We start from the raw sequence: 24,725 nt of genomic DNA, 5'->3' as shown, positions 1-24,725 counted from the left end.
CTCGTAGTTTCTCGCACTGAGGACGGAAAGGATTTTTCCTCTGTCAACCCTTTTGTTATTCAGAAGGGCGTTGATGCCATAGCCGGATCTGTCAAATCTTGTACCAGGTTGCGTAACGGCACCTTATTACTCGAAACTGAGAGTGCCTTTCAGGCACAAAAACTGCTTCGGGCCACCCTCCTGTACACATTCCCTGTCCGGGTGGAGGCCCACCGAACTTTGAATTCGTCTCGTGGTGTAGTGTATACTAGCTCCCTCGACGGATTGACTGACGAGGAGCTTCAATCTTTCCTCGCTGAGCAGGGCGTGACGGCTGTCCATCGGGTCATGAAAAAGGTCAACAACGACCTTGTACCGACCCGGACACTCTTCTTGACCTTCGATAGTGTTAAGCTGCCATCGCGCATCAAGGCGGGCTACGAGGTTATTTCTGTTCGCCCCTATGTCCCGACACCTACGCGCTGCTACCAGTGTCAGCGTTTCAATCACACTCGACAGTCTTGTTCCAATGCGGCTAAATGTGTCACTTGTGGCAGGGATGCCCATGAGGGTGACTGTCCACCTCCGTCTCCTCATTGTGTGAACTGTCAGGGTGACCATGCCGCATCCTCCCGCGACTGTCCTGTCTATAAGGACGAACGTTGCATCCAAGAAATTCGTGTCAAAGAGAAAGTGTCAACCTCGGCTGCTCGCAAGCTATTGGCTAGTAGGAAGCCCACGCTGCTCCCAGCGGGGACATATAGTACTGTCCTCGCCTCTCCTCGGACTACCCGGGAGGTCGCAACCCAGACATGCGATCTGACCTTCAGCACCACGGTCGTCCGTTCGGCCAGTGCTAAGATCGCGCGGTCGACGTCTCCTCTTCCTCCCATCACACCACAGACACCAGCCACTTCCTCAGCTTCTGCTAAGTCGAAGACCCCGAAGTCAGATGCACGGTCCTTCAAGAAGGAACCATCCCGTGCAGACTTCCTCCGTCCCTCGACCTCCCAGCCTTCGACCGGTCCTTCCACCAAACGTCCTTCCAAAAAGGCGCATAGGAAGCACAGTTCTCCTTCTCCGCCATGGCGCATCTCTTCTCCTGCGCCACCCAGCGGTTGCCGCCCCAGGCCGTCATCCGTTTCGCCTGGCCGCATCGCCGGTAGCCGTACATCTGGCCGTTCACCGGCGGAGGAAGCTCCCCCTCCCGGCCATCCTCCCGAGATGGCCGATGACCCTATAGACCCAATGGACGATGACTGTCCGCCTACTGATAGCGGCGGCAGTGCTCGCTCGAAGCCAGGCCCTAAGCAGCCTTCGAGGTGACCCCTTCTCTCATCTTCCTTTTCTTACGATGGCACTTATTAACTGGAATATTCGCAGCATTCGCTCCAACCGAGAGGACTTGAAGTTGCTGCTCCGCTTGCATCGTCCGCTCGTCGTAGCCCTCCAGGAAACGAAGCTACGCCCATGCGATCACATTGCCTTGGCACACTACACCTCTGTGCGTTTTGACCTACCCCCTATGGTAGGAATCCCAGCTCATGGAGGGGTTATGTTGCTGGTCCGGGATGATATTTACTACGATCCCATCACGTTGCACACCGGCCTGCAGGCAGTCGCCATCCGCATTACTCTCCCCACTTTTACGTTTTCCTTTTGTACCGTTTACACTCCCTCGTCATCTGCCGTTACCAGGGCAGACATGATGCAACTTATTGCTCAGCTACCTGCACCGTTTTTGTTAACTGGAGACTTCAATGCCCACCATCCCCTTTGGGGTTCTCCAGCCTCCTGCCCGAGGGGCTCCTTGTTAGCAGACCTTTTCAACCAGCTCAATCTTGTCTGCCTTAATACTGGCGCCCCTACTTTTCTTTCGGACACATCTCATACCTATTCCCATTTAGACCTCTCTATATGTACTCCCCAACTTGCACGCCGGTTTGAGTGGTATGCACTTGCTGATACTTATTCGAGCGACCACTTCCCGTGTGTTATCCATCTCCTGCAGCATACCCCCTCTCCGTGCTCCTCTAGTTGGACCATCTCCAAGGCAGACTGGGGGCTCTTTTCTTCCAGGGCGACCTTTCAGGATCAAACCTTCACAAGCTGCGATCGTCAGGTCGCACACCTCACGGAAGTCATTCTCGCTGCTGCTGAATATTCCATCCCTCACCCTACTTCTTCTCCACGTCGCGTACCGGTCCCCTGGTGGACCGCAGCATGTAGAGACGCTTTACGTGCTCGTCGACGTGCTTTACGCACCTTTAAACGCCACCCTACAGTGGCGAATTGTATTAATTATAAACGATTACGTGCTCAGTGTCGTCGTATTATTAACGAAAGCAACAAAGCCAGCTGGGCTGCTTTCACAAGCACCTTCAACAGTTTTACTCCTTCTTCTGTTGTCTGGGGTAGCCTGCGCCGGCTGTCTGGCACTAAGGTCCACTCCCCAGTTTCTGGCTTGAAGGTCGCGAATGAAGTCCTTGTGGCCCCTGAGGCTGTCTCCAATGCCTTCGGCCGCTTTTTCGCCGAGGTTTCGAGCTCCGCTCATTACCACCCTGCCTTCCTCCCCCGCAAACAGGCAGAGGAGGCTAGGCCACCTGACTTTTGCTCCTCGAATTGTGAAAGTTATAATGCCCCATTCACCATGCGGGAACTCGAAACCGCACTTGGCCGATCACGGTCCTCCGCGCCAGGGCCTGATTCTATTCATATTCAGATGCTGAAGAACCTTTCTCCTGCGGGTAAAGGTTTTCTTCTTCGTACATACAATCGCATCTGGATTGAGGGACATGTTCCCGCATGCTGGCGCGAGTCTATTGTTGTCCCGATTCCTAAGCCGGGGAAGGACAAGCACTTGCCTTCCAGTTATCGACCTATCTCACTTACCAGCTGTGTCTGTAAAGTGATGGAGCGAATGGTTAACTCTCGATTGGTTTGGCTGCTTGAGTCTCGACGCCTACTTACAAATGTACAATGTGGATTTCGTAGGCGCCGCTCTGCTGTTGACCATCTGGTTACCTTGTCGACCTTCATTATGAATAACTTCTTGCGGAAGCGCCCGACCGCGGCTGTGTTCTTTGATTTGGAGAAGGCTTACGACACCTGTTGGAGGGCGGGCATTCTCCGCACCATGCATACATGGGGCCTTCGCGGTCGCCTCCCTCTTTTTATTCGTTCCTTTTTAATGGATCGACAGTTCAGGGTACGTGTGGGTTCTGTCCTGTCCGACACCTTTCGCCAGGAGAATGGGGTGCCACAGGGCTCAGTTTTGAGCGTCGCTCTGTTCGCCATCGCGATCAATCCAACAATGGATTGCCTCCCAGCTGATGTATCAGGCTCTCTTTTTGTGGACGATTTTACCATCTATTGCAGCGCGTAGTGTACACGTGTCCTGGAGCGCTGTCTTCAGCGTTCTCTTGACCGTCTTTACTCCTGGAGTGTCGCCAATGGCTTCCGTTTTTCTGCCGAGAAGACGGTCTGTATTAACTTCTGGCGCTACAAAGAGTTTCTCCCACCGTCCTTACGACTTGGTCCCGTTGCTCTCCCAATCGTGGAGACAACCAAATTTTTAGGCCTTACCTTTGACAGGAAACTTAGCTGGTCTCCACATGTGTCATATTTGGCCGCCCGTTGTACCCGTTCTTTAAATGTCCTCCGTGTTCTCAGTGGTATGTCGTGGGGAGCGGATCGAACCGTCCTACTTCGTCTCTATCGGTCGATCGTCCGCTCCAAGCTGGATTATGGGAGCTTTGTATACTCCTCTGCAAGGCCATCCATCTTACGCCGCCTCAACTCCATACAACATCGGGGTTTACGACTTGTGATCGGAGCATTTTATACCAGTCCCGTAGAGAGTCTTCATGCTGACGCTGGCGAATTGCCACTCACTTACCGGCGCGATATACTGCTTTGTCGGTATGCCTGTCGGCTACTGTCAATGCCCGACCATCCGTCTTATCGCTCCTTTTTTGACGACTCTCTTGACCGTCAATATAGGTTGTATGTCTCTGCCCTGCTACCCCCTGGAGTTCGCTTTCATCGCCTCCTTCAACACCTTAATTTTTCACTCCCTGCAACCTTTCGAGTGGGCGAGAGCCACACGCCACCTTGGCTCCAGGCTCAGGTCCGCGTTCACCTTGACCTCAGCTCGCTCCCAAAAGAGGTCACCCCCAGTTCGGTCTACCACTCCCGTTTTTTGGAACTTCGTTCGAAGTTCATCACCATGACTTTCATTTATACAGATGGCTCTAAGACCAATGACGGGGTCGGGTGTTCCTTTATAGTCGGGGCACAAAGTTTCCAATACCGGCTCCATGACCATTGTTCGGTCTTCACAGCTGAGCTCTTTGCCCTCTACCAGGCTGTTCTTTACATCTGCCGCCACCGACATTCTGCTTATGTCATCTGCTCAGATTCCCTGAGCGCCATCCAGAGCCTCAGTGATCCGTACCCGGTTCACCCTTTCGTACACCGGATCCAACGCTCTCTTCAGCGGCTGGTGGACGTCGGTCCGCCGGTTAGCTTTATGTGGGTTCCTGGCCATGTCGGTATCCCTGGGAACGAAGCTGCAGATGCCGCGGCCAAGGCTGCGGTCCTCCAGCCTCGGACAGCTTCTTGTTGTGTCCCTTCGTCCGATTTTAGCAGGGTCATTTGTCGGCGCGTTGTGTCGCTGTGGCATGCCGATTGGGCTGCACTTACCGACAACAAGCTTCGGGCCTTAAAACCTCTTCCCGTGGCTTGGACGTCCTCCTCACGCCCTTCTCGGCGGGAGGAGGTCGTTTTAGCAAGGTTAAGGATTGGACACTGCCGGTTCAGCCATCGCCATCTGCTGACGGCTGCGCCGGCGCCGTTCTGCCCATGTGGGCACTTGCTGACGGTTAGACACATTTTAATGTCCTGTCCCGATCTTAACCAACTGCGCCTCGATGTTAACCTGCCTAATACTTTCGATGACATTTTAGCGGATGACCCACGAGCAGCTGCTCGTGTTCTTTGTTTTATCAATTTGACACACCTCGCTAAGGACATTTGATGAAGTTTTTTAATCCTATGCCTGTCAGTCTGTCTTTTATTGTGTTTTTCCTTTTAGTTGTTGTTGTCAACTTGTGGCTCGCGGTGCATTTTTAGAGTAGTCAGGGCGCTAATGACCATTGAAGTTGTGCGCCCTAAAACCACAAAAAAAAAATTGCGAGCAGAAGCAGAAAGCTTAAGATTCAGCATAAATTAATCGATGTGGCTAAGAAACACAATTTGGTGCCATCTTCTTTATCTGGTACATAGTGAAAAATGAGGAGACTATCATGAATGCAGTAGGCCAGACCACCCCCCATTGCCGAATGGTCGGCATCATTGCCTTCAGTGCAGAAGAACCTGGGTTTGATTCCCTGTACCATCTCAGATTTTTTTCTCCGGTAGTCAGGTCTGGTAGGGGGTCCATTCAGTCCTTGTGTGGCCAAATGAGGAGATGCTTGGATAAAGGAGCAGTGGCACCATCAGGAATTATCTACTGGCAATAATGACTGAAGGGATTGGCGACATGCAGATCACATGCCTCACAATCATAGGTTGCTCCTCGTGTTGCCTGTCGGCAGCAGTCAGTCAGTCAGAACAGGCCTAATGACTAATACGTGAGTAGTGTTCATGTTTTTCTCCCGATTCTGATGTCCTGTGCAGTGTTTGTGACGATGGGGCACGGAAAAGGGGTGGGGGAGTGGGGTTGTTTTGGGGGAAGAGACCAAACTGCGAGGTCATCGGTCTCATCGGATTAGGGAAGGATGGGGAAGGAAGTCCACCGTGCCCTTTCAAAGGAACCATCCCGGCATTTGCCTGGAGTGATTTAGGGAAATCACGGAAAACCTAAATCAGGATGGCCGGACGCGGGATTGAACCGTCGTCCTCCTGAATGCAAGTCCAGTATGCTAATACTGCGCCACCTCGCTCGGTACAGAAAAGGGGGAATTGTAGTTTGTTGCACAGTTGCAGTTTTGTTGTTTCTTTAATTCTTTCCAAAACACAGATCAGTAGTTGTTTATTTTCATCATCACACTATCAAAAGTTATGTCAGGCCCTAGAATGTTTCAGTTTTTGTATTAATACATTCTACGTGGCAACTATACTTTTACAAAATGTTCAGGAAGATTCTAGAAACCTTCAGCAAAATCCAAAGGTGCGTCTTTGCCAGTGTGAACTGTGCAGTTCAAGACTGCTAAAGACCATGCAGACAGCCTGCCTGAAATGCATGGTTACATTCAGTAATTGTACAGTTTGATGCACAGACATGATACCACTTTTGATAAGCTGCGCAACTGAAAGCGTGGTATGTAGGCCCCCTAAGGATTTATACACCGTCATCTTACTCATAAAATGGCTTCATGAAATGACTAGTGGAAACATTCCCATAGGCAAAAATTTATTATGGGAAAGGTCCGATAAATTGCCCAGAAGCTCGGGATTGAAGATTTCAATGCATCAAATTGCTGTGAGGATTGCTTGAGGGGGGGGGGGGGTAATGAATATGGAAGAAGAATGTTTTACCATGGCTGGTAACAGATATGGGCCCAGGGACGTCTTTGATGCTAATTTAACAAGGGTTCTTTTGTAATTTATTTCCCAAAAACAGAAAATATAATGAACAAAAAAATCAAAGAAAGAATTATTGCCTGCTGTGTGTCAATAGCAACAACAGAAATGGTAAATTTTATTGTGATTTAAATACTGCTGTGCACCTATGATTGTATTGGCAGTGCTGCTGACTGCTGAAATTAATGTGAAATTTCTTAGCATTTTAAATGCCAAGAGGGGCGCAACAGGAAGCTAGATTGACAAATGTCCTACACACCAAAAGACGACGACGTACTTCATGTGTGTCGACATCGTGTTTCTTCGTATTAACTGTATACAGATTACCTTTAGCCTCTAGACCAGGGTATAATTCATACTGTGAAAGCTAAATTGAGAATAACTGTTATACAGTAAATTTCATTCCTTGTAAAATAGGGTGTAAAGAGAATGAATATCTTACAGACTGTGCACATGTTTGCTGATGGCTGGAATGCTGTAACCCAGCATGTGTTGAGACAATTTACAAATACCGGTGTCAGTTGCCATAAAAGATGACGATGATTATGATTATCCTGAAAGCTAGCACAGAAATTTCAGGTAGGTGTAGATGTAAGGAACTGTGTGATGCTTTTTGCAAAAAAACTGGTAAGAGTTGGGTGAAAAACAGGGTGAGGGGGGATGATGATGATGATGATTGGTTTGTGGGGTGCTCAACTGCACTGTCATCAGCACCCGTACAAAGTCCCAATTTTCACACAGTCCAATTTTTTCACGTTCCAATCCAACCACTGTCACGAATGATGATGACTACGACGACGACACAAGCACCCAGTCCCCGGGCAGAGAAAATCTCCAACCCGGCCGGTAATCGAATCCAGGACCCCTTGATCGAGGCAGAAACACTGGCCACGAGACCACGAACTGTGGGCGATGATTGTGATGATGATGACGGTGGTGGTGGTGGTGGTGGTGAGTTTTGTATTAGATCTTTGTCAGCACATTATGCTGACAGGAAAAAGTGAACTCTTACTTAATTTCTTTTTTCAATATATAAAGGGTAATATGTAAGGATTTTTCCCTCTTGTTTAATTGTAGGCCAGTTTGTATATCCCATTAGTTGAATAAAGCAAATTCTGAATATAAACAGTGTCTTCTTCAGCCCGGATGCTGGCTTTAAATGGAGACACCCATTGATGAGACTTTAAAACAAATACTTAATGAATTAATGAGAGTATGTGGCGCAAAGTCCTGTGCGGTGGTGATACGGTCTAAAAACCTCCAAATTCCAATATTTGGTCACTTTGTCAGCATAATGGAGCTAAACTTCCATTTAGGGAAAAAACTATTTTGACCTATAGATTCGTTAAAAAGATGTCTTACTAGATAAAGTGCAACAACTGCAGGTGAGATCAATGTTTGACAACCACCTTACGCAAAATAAGCTAACTTATTACAGGACCCTATGGATGTTATTATTAGACAGTGGTCAAAAACACATTGTGTTACTTCAGAATATAACAATCGTTTGCAGATACTACCTGTGTAAGGCAAAAATGCTAAAAACTTGGGCATCATGTCATTATTCTCATCACTTGCTTAGTTCACAGTTGGTCACTAGCGCAATGCGAATTTAATGTATCTCTCACTGCACTCATTCTGGTGAAAAGTAACCTCTGTTGGCCTAATTCGACTGACAAACTTTCTGACTTTTAGATAACATGCGCCTTGTGAATTGAGACAGGGACTACCCCTTCTTGCTGGCATGGATTGTGACAACTATGAGCCTGAAAATATGTATCAGTGCAGATTGATTGGCTTCTTATAAACAGCATATTCCAATGACCACCACTTCAGGGATGGGAAGGCATCCATCCTTTCCCAATTCCATAGCAAAATGAATATTTTAGTGGCTTTAACTGAGATATTTGAAAAAGGTATGAAAATTCTCACTGCCATGAGGTCAAATAACAGGCAGGTTTCAACACATTCAACTGCCAGACACATTCCTCAAACCTTCCATAAAAATATTGGCAACAGTAGGTAACATGGCTCTCCATCTGTCTGCTGTTAGCACTGGTCACTGAATAAAACCGAAGTGGAAGTCAACATATTTTGATACTTGGTTAGTTCAAGACCAAGCTCGGCCTCAATTAACCATAACGAATCTGACAGAGGAATGTGAGTGAAGGGAGAGGCCACATCAGAATTTATTAGAATGTCAAGGACACATGTGGGCAGTCTCCCTAATTTACTTACAAAATCTGCCAAATTCCTAATGTGATGTGGACACTAACCTACCAGTTGTCAACAGTGTAACAAGGTATCTTGCTACATAATTTCTTGGAGCACCTGTGTTACTGACTATCGGCCTAAGAGAAATCCCTTCCTTGTGTATCTTTGAAAGGCTGTATAATTTAGGTGGTGACAACATAATAAGAATTAAGGCTCCTGATATATTCTCTGAAGAGAAACTTCTTTTCAGGGAGGATGTTAGTCTGCCTCTGCAGCCCTTTCGTCATGTCAACACTGAATCTGCTAAATGCTGGATCAGATAGTTTAACATTGTATCATCTGAACATAACCCCACTTATCCCAACATAAGTATTGCATTTCCCATGCCATCAAATAAGATAACAATGTCAGGATTTGCCTGAGGGAACACACAGCGGGTCTGTCTGCTGCTGTAATATCACGTTTTGGGCAAATGTGTCATCATCAACACATGACATGCTTCTCTCCTTACAAAATCATTACTGGCAAGTATCTGTTGTCCCTAGGACAGATCAAGCTACATTACCAAAAGATTTCTTGATGAAATTCATCAATGAAAGTTGAGATGTAAGGTTCCCAGTGATGCTGGAGCCGGGAAGCAGTGTCTAGCCAATCCCAAGAAAATGCCAATATTGTTCAAGCAATCCTCAAATGAAGCTGAAATAACTCGTTAGAAATTAAATCCACCTATCTGTGAGTATAACGGATCATCTCATGAGCAAGAACGAAACTGACGTATTCCTTGATGTGGTTGTCAGCTGGAGAGGAGAATTAATGTAAAAAATTTTACTGTGGTAAAACAGTATTATGGTCTTGACACTATAACAAAAATGAAAGTGCGCATTGCAGTCTCACACTTATACTGCAAAGCTTTGCTTGTGTAACTTCTGCAAGTGATGATAAATTTCCTCGTGCAGAGGTAAGCAATGTGAACTCAAGCTTCTCATGGCATGTATTCAGTGTTCAAATAACTTATGGTAATGCAGCCAATATCCTTGACAACAAATATGAGGGGGAATTTAAAAAAATGGGGGGGGGGGAGATCTGTCATAACCTCATTTTTACACCAAATTTTGATCACATTCAAAGTATTCTTCATTGACCACAACGCACATCTTCAAATGATCCCTCCATTGTCGAAACAGTTTTTAAATTCACTTATCAGTATGCACTTTATGCCTTACAGCGTTTTTTGCTTTACATCCTCCACAGTGGCAAAATGCTTTCCTTTCATGTCCCTTTTGAGTCTGGGGAATAAAAAGAAATCACTGGGACTAGATCCAGTGAGTGAAGGGGGTGGACAATCGGTGTTAAAAATTGTTTTATGGAGAGGACGGTGTGGGCCATCGCATTGTCCTTATGGGAGAACCAGTCGTGTGTGTTCCAAAGATCTGCCTTTTTCTTCCAGATACTCTTCCTCAGTCCTTTTAAAACCTCCAAGTAGAACTCCTGGTTGACGGTCTGACCCAGGGAACTAAATTCGCATGCACAACACCTCTTCAATGTTTCATATCACTTGGTGAGCTATTTTGGGACGAGGAGAGCCACTTGTCTTCCACTGGCTTGAATGCTGCTTTGTTTCAGGATCATATCCATAGCACCACAATTCGTCACCAGTAACCACCTTGGAAAAAAAATTCAGGGTCCTTCTTCAGCATATTTTGAAGCTCGAAACATGCCTGAAGTCGAAGCTCCCTTTGCCCGTCTCTGAGAAGGCAAGGGACAAATTTGACTGTAACTGTTCCCATGTGCAAATCTTTGGATAAAATTCTCTGAATTGAACTCTATGATATTCCAGACATCTCGCAGAGTTGATAAGTGGTTTGGCAACGGTCTTCACGAACAAGGGCATTGATTTTGTTGACATTTTCACCACTTCTTGATGTTGAAGAGCGTTCTGAATGGGGTTGGTCTCCAATTGACATTTGTATATTTTTAAAACATGAAAACCACTGGTAGACTGTGGTTGTACTTAGGGCAGCATTCCCATAAGCAGTCTTAAGCATTACAATAGTTTCTGCAGCCGATTTCCCCACCAGGAAACAAAATTTCACAGCTGCACGTTGCTCTCGACAATCTGCCATCACGTTTTCACCGAAATGGAAAAAAGTTGTTTTCCTAAAAAAAACTCTCTTGCACTCACAGCGACACAACTTCGCACACTGACTCAGGTGGCATGACCATAACAGACACCTGGACAAACATTGGGTTCCCCCACTCTCCCTCCCCACCGCAGCCCAATTTCTATTACTCTTGCCCCCCCCCCCCCTCCTCGTATTTATAGTTGAGGTGGAGTTAGCAGTACTTACCCACCTGTTGCTGATTAACATTTCATTTTCAGTTAGCCTGACATTGGTCGTCTTTGGTTATTTGGCAGTGCAAGTTGTTTTTCTGCATACACTTCCTTTTGGTTTCAATATTAGAACAGCACTGCCCACCAATGTCTTAAATTGCCATGCACAGCAATATCTCATGCATTTGTGCCTTGAAAATGGTGGGATATTCACCTGTCAAAATATCGCTGGCTGTCAAGGATGAAGGATGTTACTTGGCTGCGTTCTTGTAAGTTATTTTAACATTCAGTACTCAAGGAGAAGCTCAAGTTTCACAAATGTTTGTATGTCTGTCAAATATTTCTTTCCCTCATTTTAGTTTCATTTTAAATCTTTCAAGTTAAAAATGTTTCTCTTGATATGCACGGTAATAGGGACAACATGTAACTTCTCAGAAGATTCGGCAGATAAAATCCAAAGATGTACATGTAAGTGACCATTGGATAAGTGCATTGAAGTTTTAAAAAATAATGCTCATTAATAAATTTGTTTTCTATTCTTTGTATCTTTTTCGTTTTAGATAGACAGTTTGATGTTGTAATACTTTGTTTATTCTTGGTTAATTTTCTGAGATCTTAGACTTTTAACATGAATTTACTCTTCTAAAAAAGTTTTCATATGTGAAACATAGTTGGAAGATTTTTTTCCCATAGTAAAAGGTATGAAGGGGCCATGTAGCATTCTCTTGTGACTGCGCAACTATATGTACCACCAGCAACAATATCTTGCTGTTGTGAATATATTTGTGACTTAATTTTGAAATTTGTGAGGTGTGATATAAGAAAAGTGGTTGTATGTAATAGCATGTTTGATATTTAGAGATTTTTCAGTGCTAGTTGGTTAAGAAAGTTTTGAAAGGTACTGAGAGTGCCACATTTCAATCTAGGCTGGCAAACAAGACGAGGAAGAACTAATCTTGTACGGTGAATTGTAGAATTAACAGTCAGTCATACAAACTTACTATTTGGGCACCTTAGTTCAAAATGTAAATGCAGTAACATTTGTGCATATTGTTAATTTAATATTCTTTAACTACAAAAATTACTAACTGCTAAATATTTGTTTAGACTGTTATACAACTCTGAAGCTCTTCTCCATGACACCTGGGTTAAGATAATTTGTGACATTTCATAAAAGTAGGACATCTTCGAACAGTTCAGACGTATACTTTGTCACAAAACTGCCAAAAATTGAAGTGTCCTTGTAAATACATACCACAGTCATTGTAAAGTTCTTGTGTTGCGTATGAGCATAAAATCAGAGGTACTGTTTAATGAAAAATACAAACTAGTTGTGGGAGAAATGTTTGCACTACCAGTCCTCCTCCTCCTCCTCCTCCTCCTCCTCCTCCTCCTCCTTCTTCTTCTTATTCAGTGAAAAACAGTCTTTAATTCTTCTTATGATTCAACAGCATGCATTTTTGTTCATGCAGAAGAAGGAAAAATCATAAAATGTTTCATTTTGATTATCTGAATGCATGATTTGTCTTGGGTTACAAATACAGCATTATGTTGCACCAAGTTGCTATAGGAATTACTCGGTGAACTAGAGAAATTTACAAATTAAAATATGGTCCGTTGTGGGCAATCTATTAAGGTTAAGCGGTAGGTGGATCAAAACAAAATGTCCAGACACTCTGTGACCAAAATGGTACTGAAACAGAGGATGACAGAAAAAGGCCGAAATACTAAATGTCTTTTTCCAAAGTTGTTTCACAGAGGAAGATTGCACTGTAGTTCCATCTCTAGATTGTCGCACAGATGACAAAATGGTAGATATCGAAATAGACGACAGAGGGATAGAGAAACAATTAAAATCGCTCAAAAGAGGAAAGGCCTCTGGACCTGATGGGATACCAGTTCAATTTTACACAGAGTACGCGAAGGAACTTGCCCCCCTTCTTGCAGCGGTGTACCGTAGGTCTCTAGAAGAGCGTAGCGTTCCAAAGGATTGGAAAAGGGCACAGGTCATCCCCGTTTTCAAGAAGGGACGTCGAACAGATGTGCAGAACTATAGACCTATATCTCTAACGTCGATCAGTTGCAGAATTTTGGAACACGTATTGTGTTCGAGTATAATGACTTTTCTGGAGACTAGAAATCTACTCTGTAGGAATCAGCATGGGTTTCGAAAAAGACGGTCATGTGAAACCCAGCTCGCACTATTCGTCCACGAGACTCAGAGGGCCATAGACACGGGTTCACAGGTAGATGCCGTGTTTCTTGACTTCCGCAAGGCGTTCGATACAGTTCCCCACAGTCGTTTAATGAACAAAGTAAGAGCATATGGACTATCAGACCAATTGTGTGATTGGATTGAGGAGTTCCTAGATAACAGAACGCAGCATGTTATTCTCAATGGAGAGAAGTCTTCCGAAGTAAGAGTGATTTCAGGTGTGCCGCAGGGGAGTGTCACAGGACCGTTGCTATTCACAATATACATAAATGACCTGGTGGATGACATCGGAAGTTCACTGAGGCTTTTTGCAGATGATGCTGTGGTGTACCGAGAGGTTGTAACAATGGAAAATTGTACTGAAATGCAGGAGGATCTGCAGCGAATTGACGCATGGTGCAGGGAATGGCAATTGAATCTCAATGTAGACAAGTGTAATGTGCTGCGAATATACAGAAAGATAGATCCTTTATCATTTAGCTACAAAATAGCAGGTCAGCAACTGGAAGCAGTTAATACCATAAATTTTCTGGGAGTACGCATTAGGAGTGATTTAAAATGGAATGATCATATAATGTTGATTGTCGGTAAAGCAGATGCCAGACTGAGATTCATTGGAAGAATCCTAAGGAAATGCAATCCGAAAACAAAGGAAGTAGGTTACAGTACGCTTGTTCGCCCACTGCTTGAATACTGCTCAGCAGTGTGGGATCCGTACCAGATAGGGTTGATAGAAGAGATAGAGAAGATCCAACGGAGAGCAGCGCGCTTCGTTACAGGATCATTTAGTAATCGCGAAAGCGTTACGGAGATGATAGATAAACTCCAGTGGAAGACTCTGCAGGAGAGACGCTCAGTAGCTCGGTACGGGCTTTTATTGAAGTTTCGAGAACATACCTTCACCGAAGAGTCAAGCAGTATATTGCTCCCTCCTACATATATCTCGCGAAGAGACCATGAGGATAAAATCAGAGAGATTAGAGCCCACACAGAGGCATACCGACAATCCTTCTTTCCACGAACAATACGAGACTGGAATAGAAGGGAAAACCGATAGAGGTACTGAAGGTACCCTCCGCCACACACCGTCAGGTGGCTTGCGGAGTATGGATGTAGATGTAGATGTAGATGTAGATGTTCTGTATTTAATATGTGCAATTAGCTTATTTTGACTTTGCATCATTTTCAAGCACTTGCATGACATCAACTTACATACATCACATTTTACATTGTATGGGTAACACATTCATCTTGCACATATATGGTCACGTGCAATAATCCATAAATACATGAGGACAGAGTCCAGATCATAATACAGTTAGTGTTGTGTGACATGATAGTATAGTATTATGATCTGGACTCTGTCCACATGTATTTAGGGATTATGGTGTGTGGCCATATATTTGCAAGATTAGTCCGTTACTTTCACATTGTAAAACGTGATGTGCTTGAAAAACTTGTATGCTTGAAAATGGTCAAAGTTGAAACAAATTAATCATATAGATTAAATAAAAAAATGTTAATATACAGCCTACAGTGGACCATATTTGCATTTGTAAAATATTTAGAGGCTCTGGATCCACACAGAAACAATATTTTTAGCTGTGCAAAATGATTTAACAGGTATCTGATGCATACTATGCTTAATAGCAAACTGTTCTTTAGTGGTAAAATAATATTTAACATTGTACGACAGATTACAATTGGTGGTCTGTTTCTCACTACCTAAATCAGTATAAAGTTGGTCGCCTAATTAACCATTTTTGCATTTTTTTAGGTGTATTGCTTAGTGTGCAATGTCTGTAGAAATGCATTGCTGTCTTCTCAATGTTTTTGTGTGACATTATATTAAAATATTTTAAATCTTGTCCTTCATTAGCTCTCATTTCGCAGATGTACTTGGTAAAGATGAACTTATGGTGGTTACTCTGTCAGATGATTCAGATGGTTCACAAGAAGAAAGAATGGAGACAAACTCAGGTGCAAATGTTTCCGCAGGAGAAGGTGATATAGTAGTAGAAGAAGTGTCGAGTGGAGGTGAGGAAGCTTCAAGTGATGTAGAAGAAGAAGAAGATGATGAGGAGGAGGAGGAGGAAGACAGTGAAACCAGTTCTGGGTCTGATGAAGATGGAGCAGGTTTGTATCACTTAGTAAATATATTGATGGAAAAAAATAGCAACATCAAAAAATAATTAATGTAGAGTGATGAAATTTTGGTAATAAATTTGTTTAGGTAGTATATGTAAAGACACTGCAAGGCCACAGGTTAGTGTAAGTGTGAGATAAGCCATTGCATATGCAAAATTCTGGTACATTAGTAATCGGAGTAACTGCCAGAATATCAATGCAAGCATACAAACATGCATGTATTGCATTGTACAGGTGCCAGATGTCAGTTTGTGGGATGGTGTTCCATGCCTGTTGCACTTGGTCAGTCAGTACAGAGACGGTTAATGATGTTCGTAGATGATGCTAATTATAAAGTTAGGAAGTAGATAATTAATTACTGTATCTGTGGTGCTGCCACTGTGTTATGAAAATTTGAATGGCAGAATTTCTGTATAGTTTTTTATTAATCACTTCGTGTTTCACAATTTAATAATTTATTCAACTTCCTGATGCAGTTAAATGACTATTGATTTGATGTAGATAGCATGTTCTGCATTTGCAAACTATTTTATGTTTTTTTTCTTAACTGATCATAGATAATGGGGATATTTCTCAGTATAAACTTATTGCATGATTGAACATACATTTCTTTCATAGTTTACAAATTTTATTGTATCAAAAACTCAAAATTGTTGTTAGCAAATTGCACCTCTCAGTACAAAAACATTGTCTTCATCATCATTTATCATACATTGTTTTGGATGTACTTGTGATAGTTTCAGAAAACAGAGCTGCATACACTGTTGACATCAAAGCTGTCTTTGAAACAGTAACATAACTTGGGGAGAACAAGAAATCACTAAATACTTTCTCTGACAGCTACCTAGAACAGATTGTTTGGAAGCACACTCATGACAGAAATATATTAGTTTTAACTGCAACAAATAGATGATCATCTTGTTGAAGATTCCTATATTAAAATTAGCCTCTGTAATCACGATGCAGTTTTAGTAACAATGATTACAAAATTACAAAGGCTTCGAAAACAAGTAGAAAGATTTAAAAGTTCAGTAAACTAGATACGGTAGTGGTAGTGTCATATCAAGGAAGAACTCAAAATGTTTAGCTCTGGCCGTAAGCACATAGAGACATTGTGGTTGAAGTTTATAGAAGTAGTTTACCAAGTACTGGATAGATATGTATATAGTAGAACAATTCACAATGGAAAAGACCCTCCATGGAATACAGTCTATAAAGAATCATCTCAAGAAACAGTGGTTACCGAAAAATGGATGTAAAACAATGCGTAGGCCTATAGATAGACTCAAAATGAAACATATTTGGACCTCTCATAAGACTCACAGAAATCCTGGTCCTTGTAAGCGCTGTCAGTAGTACAGAAACTGAAATTGAGGGTAGGGAAGCAAAATCAGAAATACTGAACTCTGTTTCAAAAGTTCCTTTACAAAGGAACTTCCAGTAGTATTGCTCCATTCTAATTCTCACTTCACTGTGAGGATTAGTGTTATAGATATTTATGTCACTGAAACCACTTAAACTAGAAATGGCCGCAGAGTCTGATGGAAACTATATCAGATTGCATAAGCAATTTGCACCTGAGTTAGACTCCCTTTCAGCTAAAGTATCCCATAGACTTCTTGAACAAAATATTGTGCCCATTGGTTGGAAGAAAGCAATGGTCACACCTACCTAGAAGGAGGTTAGCAGTAGTGATGCACTACTGTACCATACAATCAACATCCATCTGTTACAGGCTCTGAGAACATATTATGAGCTCAGCTGTAATGAGGTATTGCAAACAAAATTATTTCCATCATTCCAGCCAGCATTGATTTAAAAACATTGATCATGCAAAATTGAATTCACATTTTTTTGGTTCTGAAAGCCATGGTCCAAGGTAATCATGTTGACGTAGTTATTCCTGACTTCTGAAAAGCATTTCACTTGGTATCACTCCAACACATATTAACAAAAGTTTTTTTGGCAGGGAGGACACAACACATTATATTGGATTAAGAGCCATAGAAAACTGTTGAAATTCCTTCAGGCATGGCACAGGGAAGTATGTTCGGACCCCTACTGATCATGTTGTATATTAATGACATGGGAGAAAATATTATTAGTAACCTCAGACTTCTCACAGATCATGTTGTTGTGTACAATTAAGTAACATCTGAGAAAAGTTAGCGGATATCTAGTCAAATCTTGATAAGCTGTCAGAGTGGTCCAATGATTGCAACTTGTTTTAAATGTTCAGAAATTGAACACCTCACAAAACACACAAACATCATACCCAATGCTTGCAATCGGTCAACCTCAGCAAATATGTTGGTATAACAGTTTTGAGGATATGAAATGGGTTGACCACATATGCTCAGTCGCTGGTAAACAAGGTAGCAGACTTCGCTCCTTTGTAGGATAATAGGAAAATGCAGCCAGTCTACTTAAGAGATTGCTTATAAAACATTTGCGTGCCCCATCCTAGAAATTCCTTTAGTGTGTAGGACTCATTAAATAAGTCTAACAAGAAACATTGAATGGATACAAAGAATGGTAGCACAGATTTGTTTGACCCATGGGATAGCATCTCAGAAATGCTGAAAAACCTGACCAGGCAGATGCTTGAATATAGATAGAAACAGTTTCACAAAAGTGTTCTTAAAGAATTTGAAGAACAAGTAGTAAGTGAAGAATTGGTGTATTTTGGGCTTACTTATTTATTTATTTCAATATGAACGGTGCACCCTCTTTCAGCTAGTACTCACTATTCTCAAATCAAATCATCATCAGGTGACCTCTTGATACCTGTTTTTGTATTAATTAGAAGCATATCTGAAAGTTGAGATCCTTTACAACTAACAACCTGAAGATGTCTATTACACTGCAATGGAAACTAAAGTAAGATTTTGGAAGTCTAGTTTCTACGAACCTTATTAGAGAAGGAAAGTTGCTACTCACCATATAGCGGAGATGCTGAGTCACGATAGGCACAACCAAAAGATTCACACAATAATAGCTTTCAGCCATTAAGGCCTTTGTCAGCAATAGACACACAAGCGCGCGTGCGCAATCTCTCTCTCTCTCTCTCTCTCTCTCTCTCTCTCTCTTCTTTCTCTCTCTCTCTCTCACACACACACACACACACTACGCAAACGCAACTGCACACACATCTGCAGTCTCACATAACTGAAACCACACTGGTTGCAGTTGCGTTTGCGTGCGCGGGGGCAGGGGTGGTGGCCGGTGTGTGTGTGTGTGTGTGTGTGTGTGTGTGTGTGTGTGTGTGTGTGTGTGTGTGTGTGTGTTGCTGACAAAGGCCTTGATAGCCGAAAGCTGTAATTGTGTGAATCTTTTTGTTATGCCTATCGCAACTCAGCATCTCCGCTATATGATGAGTAGCAACTTTCCTTCTCTAATATAGTTACATTCCATCCTGGATTTTCCATTGTTTGATTCTGCGTACCTTAGTGTGTTTCAGTCGAATGTTACCCTAGTTTTACCAATTTTAATTACTCTTTCCATGATGTGTATTGTGGGTTCACTAATCCATTCTGAGTGCCCACAATAGTTCAGTCTCATTCCCCAAATGAATTTTAGATATCATGAAGCTCATTTTTCATACTATGTTAATCAGAAAGTATATGTCTGAAAGAAGAAACTTTTCTTTCATACTAAGCTTTCTTCACACTATGTTACACACCACCAGAACTTGGTTTTTAATATCCACTGTGCCATATTTTCTTCCTGTTTCAGTCAACGTTTGCCCTACATTTACAAAGCCTATATGCTGCTAAATAACATCAAATCCTTAGCACACATTTCCACACGCTTGTCAACCACTAAGTCTTTTTCCTCTTTCAAAGTACTTATGTAGTGAGGAATTGCTGGACAAATTTACAAAATTACATATTCGAGGTTCCTGGATACGTGTTAAGTAACTTCTTAAACACATGCATTCTGTTTCATGACTGGTATATATTCCTGAAATCTTGATTTCTTCTCAATGCCCCTTAAGTTTAGTTTCTTCATTTTGATGCTTCCACAGTTATGATAAAAGAGCTGCAGTGAAACTACCTACGCAAACATATACCCGACTAGGCACATTGGACTTATAGCGCAACCTGTTGTCAGTTGCAGCTGGCTGAATGGGTCTGTGAAGCTTGCCAGGCTTGCAGAAACCCAAGTTGGCCTGTTGTGCTTCAATGCAGATGTACTCATGTCTCCGTTGTGACAGGTTGAGGTGCTTTAATGGTTGCGGTGGAGATATGAGCAGGCAAGCTGGAGGGAGAATTTGTACACCTCTGTGTCACTCATTGCTAATTTGAAATTTGACAGTTAAGTCATTGTTGTTTAAATTTGGGGATTAAATTCATATTTGTATGGGTTTTGCCCATATGCCACTACTTGTATTGTTGAAATTTAAGTCACTGGATAAACTTTCAGGCCCTCTGTTTGTTACAGTGATTGTATTGATTCAGAATTTGAATCAGGATTATTTTTGTTACCAGCAGCTGCTGATACTGATGACTCACGTGGACATCACACTGAAAATGAAGAATATGAAGGTAGTCCTGGATCTGTAAAGAGGGAGCGGGATAGTCCTGAGAGAGAAAGTCCTCCTGCAGCAGCTGTTGGAGTAAATGAGAAAAAACCTACAAAAACAGATGAGAATGGCATACCATTCATCAGTGATTCGCCGAAGGCTGAGAATGCATTGAAAGAAGAACTGCCCCCATACCTCCCTGCCATCCAAGGATGTCGTAACGTGGAAGAGTTTCAGTGTTTAAATAGGTTGGTATGATAAAACATAGAAAAAAATTGAACTGTTTTGAAATATGTGCTCAGCTCAATAATTTTCTTTTTTATTTTCCTTAAATTTTTCTCATCAGAATCTCTTAAGAAGTACCATTTTGACTAATGAAAAGAGGGGTGGGGCATATAGTGAAGGTACTACAATGCTTGACACTTTCACATAAAGTTCCATATTCTGAAAAAATAGGATTTCTTTCTTTCACAAAATGATGCACTGCTCTTTCTTAAGGAACTATGCAATCACTCTGATGAAGGAACACATCCACCAATGCATTTGTCTTTGTGTAAGTAGCACAAATTCCTTTTTATAGCTATGGATATTCAACTCATATGTGAAAGTTTAATCTTCTCCTCACATATGGTGTTTGACACGTAGCACTACTAACTGGTTGAGTAAATGGATCATATAACATTTTAGCTGTTTCCCTGATTTTGAGGCAACCAACAGATTGCTATTTTCGTCTCACAGCAATAGTTGGAATTATTAAAAACAAAATAAAAATGTAATATCCCCACTTCCCAGCCAGTGTAAGTCCTATCACAATGGAAAAATACTGATATCAGTGGCTTACTGATATATGAATGATGACCCCACATTTCAAAAACTATGTCATCTGCAGAGACAAATATGACCACAATTGCAGGGGGAAAATGGCATGCTGGAAATAAACTACTGGTTCAACAGAAAAATTAAGATTGTTATCTCTAATGGAAGATGATGAAAGCAAGGGAAATGGATTCATTAAAATGGAAAATGTTTGGCCTCATATCAGAAACAGTAGGGAAAGGTTAACTTTTTAGAAATTTAAGTTGGCATCTCTGTGACACAAATTTAGAAAGATAATTGGATTAGAAGTGTATGTTCATGCATTAATTTGTTTAGATTATAAATTGTATTATATTTATTTCAGAATGGCTCATCAGGTTACATTTAATTTGTTGCAGAATTGCTGTAACCATGTTGAAAACAGAATACACATTATCATGAGTTGATAGCCACCAAAAGTCACTGTCAATGATGTAAAAACTCCATAAAATTTTATTCCACTGCATAGTCGCAAGCTGTAGTGATTCCATGTAAATAACATAAAAAACATAAGTTCGCAGTCCTACATGTTACCGTCATGTAAATAAAAGAAAACCTGAAACTTCCTGGCAGATTAAAACTGTGTGCCCGACCGAGACTCGAACTCGGGACCTTTGCCTTTCGCGGGCAAGTGCTCTACCATCTGAGCTACCGAAGCACGACTCACACCCGGTACTCACAGCTTTACTTCTGCCAGGAAGTTTCATATCAGCGCACACTCCACTGCAGAGTGAAAATCTCATTCTGAAAAGAAAACCTGTTTCCCTTTCAACTTAAGCAGTATGTATATTGAACATTAGTAAACTTGTCTATAGTTACTCTTTCTTTAAAATGTTATTTTTACCAATAATAGTTACTAAATGTTTTATGAATAGAGTGTTCATATGCAAATTCATGTACAACTGAATGTACGATAGTCTGTCTCTGAAGCTTCAATCCAGGATGACAACCGCTGTAATGTGGACTGCCTAAGTCACCACGTGTCATAAGATTTAGATGTGAATATAAACGCTGTAGTAGTCGCAGTGCAGATTTGGCCATGTCATTGTGGGAAAAACACCTAATACGAGATGCGGCTAGAAAAAAACCTGACTAGTACTGGTGAAACAATAAAACGAATGCAATAAGGCTGAAAGTCGCGTGGTCTGTCACGTGACTCTCGCTCTGCCTACTGCTCGAGTTTCATCTGCCTCCTGCACTCAGTCTGCCCGTGGCGTCTGTTTTAAGTAGTTGACGTTTTGTCTGTGCGTCGGAAAATGTTGAGTGTACAGAAAGAACAGCGTGTTAACATCAAATTTTGTTTCAAACTAGGAAAATCTGCAAGTGAAACGTTTGTAATGTTACAACAAGTGTACGGCGATGATTGTTTATCGCGAACACAAGTGTTTGAGTGGTTTAAACGATTTAAAGATGGCCGCGAAGACACCAGTGATGACACTCGCACACTTTGTTCATGTTGAAACTTTCATGAAGAATCTGCCTAACACTTTCCTTGTCAACTCTTGTTAACTCAGACACTGCTCTGATTGTTAAACGGCGATCTTGTCGAACAAGTTTACCAATTTTTTCAATGTTTGCATCAGTTTTTGCTGACAATGGTCTGCCAGTGCGAGTGTCATCACTGGTGTCTTCGCGGCCATCTTTAAATCGTTTAAACCACTCAAACACTTGTGTTCGCGATAAGCAATCATCGCCGTACACTTGTTGTAACATTACAAACGTTTCACTTGCAGATTTTCCTAGTTTGAAACAAAATTTGATGTTAACACGCTGTTCTTTCTGTACACTCAACATTTTCCGACGCACAGACAAAGCGTCAACTACTTAAAACAGACGCCACGGGCAGACTGAGTGCAGGAGGCAGATGAAACTCGAGCAGTAGGCGGAGCGAGAGTCACGTGACAGGCCACGCGACTTTCAGCCTTATTGCATTCGTTTTATTGTTTCACCAGTACTAGTCCGGTTTTTTTCTAGCCACACCTCGTACATTGACAAATGACATAATTGTGGTGACAAAAATTCTTGTTCTGTCCATAGTATGCTCAAAATGAAAAACTTTCAATTGTTTTTGTTTGTACTGTTTACATAAATGAATCTTACATTAATGTTTTCTTGTAGGATTGAAGAAGGGACGTATGGTGTAGTGTATCGTGCTCGTGATAAACGAACCAGTGAAGTGGTAGCACTGAAAAGATTAAAGATGGAGAAAGAGAAAGAAGGTTTTCCAATTACGTCACTAAGAGAAATTAATACACTTCTGAAGGTTAGTTAATGCAATCAATTTTGTGCATTAAGATAACTTGGACCTTACCTCAGTACAATAAGAGTGAATATTACTAGCCAATTGTATAGTTTCCAAAGAAATGCAAGTAATTACAGTAGTAAATTGCTTGTCCACTAGCACTGAATCAGTCTTTTTGATAAAATGTGTCCTAGAGTAAGAACACTGTTTAAGGTCAAGGAACTTTCTGGCATAAATTTGCCTTTTCAGATTGTACTTAGTGTTTTGAGCATTCTTGTGTCTTAAGTGTAAAGGTACTACGTTGAAGATAAATTGTGAAATTATTTCAAAGTCCTTAAAGGGAAAGACAGTGAAAAGCAAACAAATACAAAGCAAACTATGACTTGACTTGTGAGGCTGACACACAGGAAAAGCTAAGATAAGACTGTAAAAATTGAATTGGTAGTCAACACACTAGATTGTTGTTAGTGTTTGGGATAAGAATGCAAGGCATTAGTGAACAGTGCTGCTAAAGGGAGAGAGGTTGCAGTTACACAGAAGTTAGGAAAGATGACAAAAAGAGTTCAGTGAAGCCAGAGTCAGTTAATAGTGGGCTTTGGAAAGGGGAAAGTGGAAGAAAAGTAGAAGAAATAACAGAAAGAAAGTAATAACAGCTACTCAGAGATAGCACAGATAATAAAGACCGAGCAAAAAAAAAGGAGATGGATAAAGAAGCACAGAAAAAGATATTAGTTTCATTAACTGCAGGTCAGTGACATAGCTTTGATGATTGTTTAAACAAATATAATTTCTGTCGTGTAGTTTAACACTTTCCTTTGTGATTGTGTGCATCTCGTTTATGCTCAAATTTGGCATATTCTGTCACTGTACTGTCTTTTGACAAGTATGGTAGTTTCACTAAGCTTTGCTGTAGCCTGTATTTTTCATTTGCAATTCACCTGTTCAATCTTTTTTTAAACATCCTCAGTATACATTAACACACAGTGCCAAAAATTTAATTCCAAATTCTTAGTACAACAAAAATCCTAATTTCCTTTGTTGGTTTCAAGCAGTGACATTTAAAAAAAGCTAATTTTCATTAATATTTCTGGTTAATAGTAATTGTTTTATTTTTAGGCCCAGCATCCAAACATAGTGACTGTACGTGAAATAGTTGTGGGCAGTAACATGGATAAAATTTTTATTGTTATGGACTACGTGGAACATGATTTGAAGTCACTAATGGAGACCATGAAACAAAAGAAGCAGGTGTTTATTCCAGGTAATTGTTCAGAATTAGGATAGTTATGTTTGTTTTGTAAAGAGTATGTTGTGGCTAATGGAAATCTGAAACAGACCAAGACGGATTTTCATTAGTGTTGCTGTTTGAAATTTTTTGACCATCTTTGTCTGATACTGTTAGGTCTTCATTTATTTTATCCCTATCATTTATTCACCTAATTCATTCTGTATGTTTTTTTGTTTATTTCTTTTATGTAGAATGCTAATTCTTTTGATACAATAAGTACGCTAATACTTTCTGCAGAAATACTTTGATACTCCATGTATTGTGAAGAAATAACAATGTATGCCATCTCTATTACTTATAATAAACTGTGCAAATTCCAAAAAATATAGTTTGATGCTGATT

At 41.6% G+C, this 24,725-nt stretch overlaps 1 protein-coding gene across 7 annotated transcripts in view; it reads left to right on the top strand.

Annotated features, from left to right (window-relative positions):
• The window catches only part of LOC126175951 (cyclin-dependent kinase 11B), a 134,632-nt gene that overhangs the window by 77,216 nt on the left and 32,691 nt on the right, over positions 1-24,725 (top strand). For 3 of the 7 annotated variants that reach the window (XR_007535627.1, XM_049923036.1, XM_049923032.1), the window contains 4 exons: positions 15,219-15,461; positions 19,964-20,246; positions 22,972-23,116; positions 24,212-24,356. Coding sequence is in view for 6 of the 7 variants with exons in the window: in XM_049923036.1 (XP_049778993.1) it covers positions 15,219-15,461; positions 19,964-20,246; positions 22,972-23,116; positions 24,212-24,356 (816 nt within the window). In the remaining variant the exon portion in view is untranslated. The remainder of the gene's footprint in view (positions 1-15,218; positions 15,462-19,963; positions 20,247-22,971; positions 23,117-24,211; positions 24,357-24,725) is intronic. The other 4 variants (XM_049923037.1, XM_049923034.1, XM_049923035.1 and 1 more) reach the window with 3 other exon arrangements.

Source organism: Schistocerca cancellata, chromosome 3 (genome assembly GCF_023864275.1).
Source record: "Schistocerca cancellata isolate TAMUIC-IGC-003103 chromosome 3, iqSchCanc2.1, whole genome shotgun sequence".
NCBI lineage: Eukaryota > Metazoa > Arthropoda > Insecta > Orthoptera > Acrididae > Schistocerca > Schistocerca cancellata.
The sequence above is the reverse complement of the archived record's forward strand: the minus strand, read 5'-3'. Positions and strand labels throughout refer to the sequence as shown.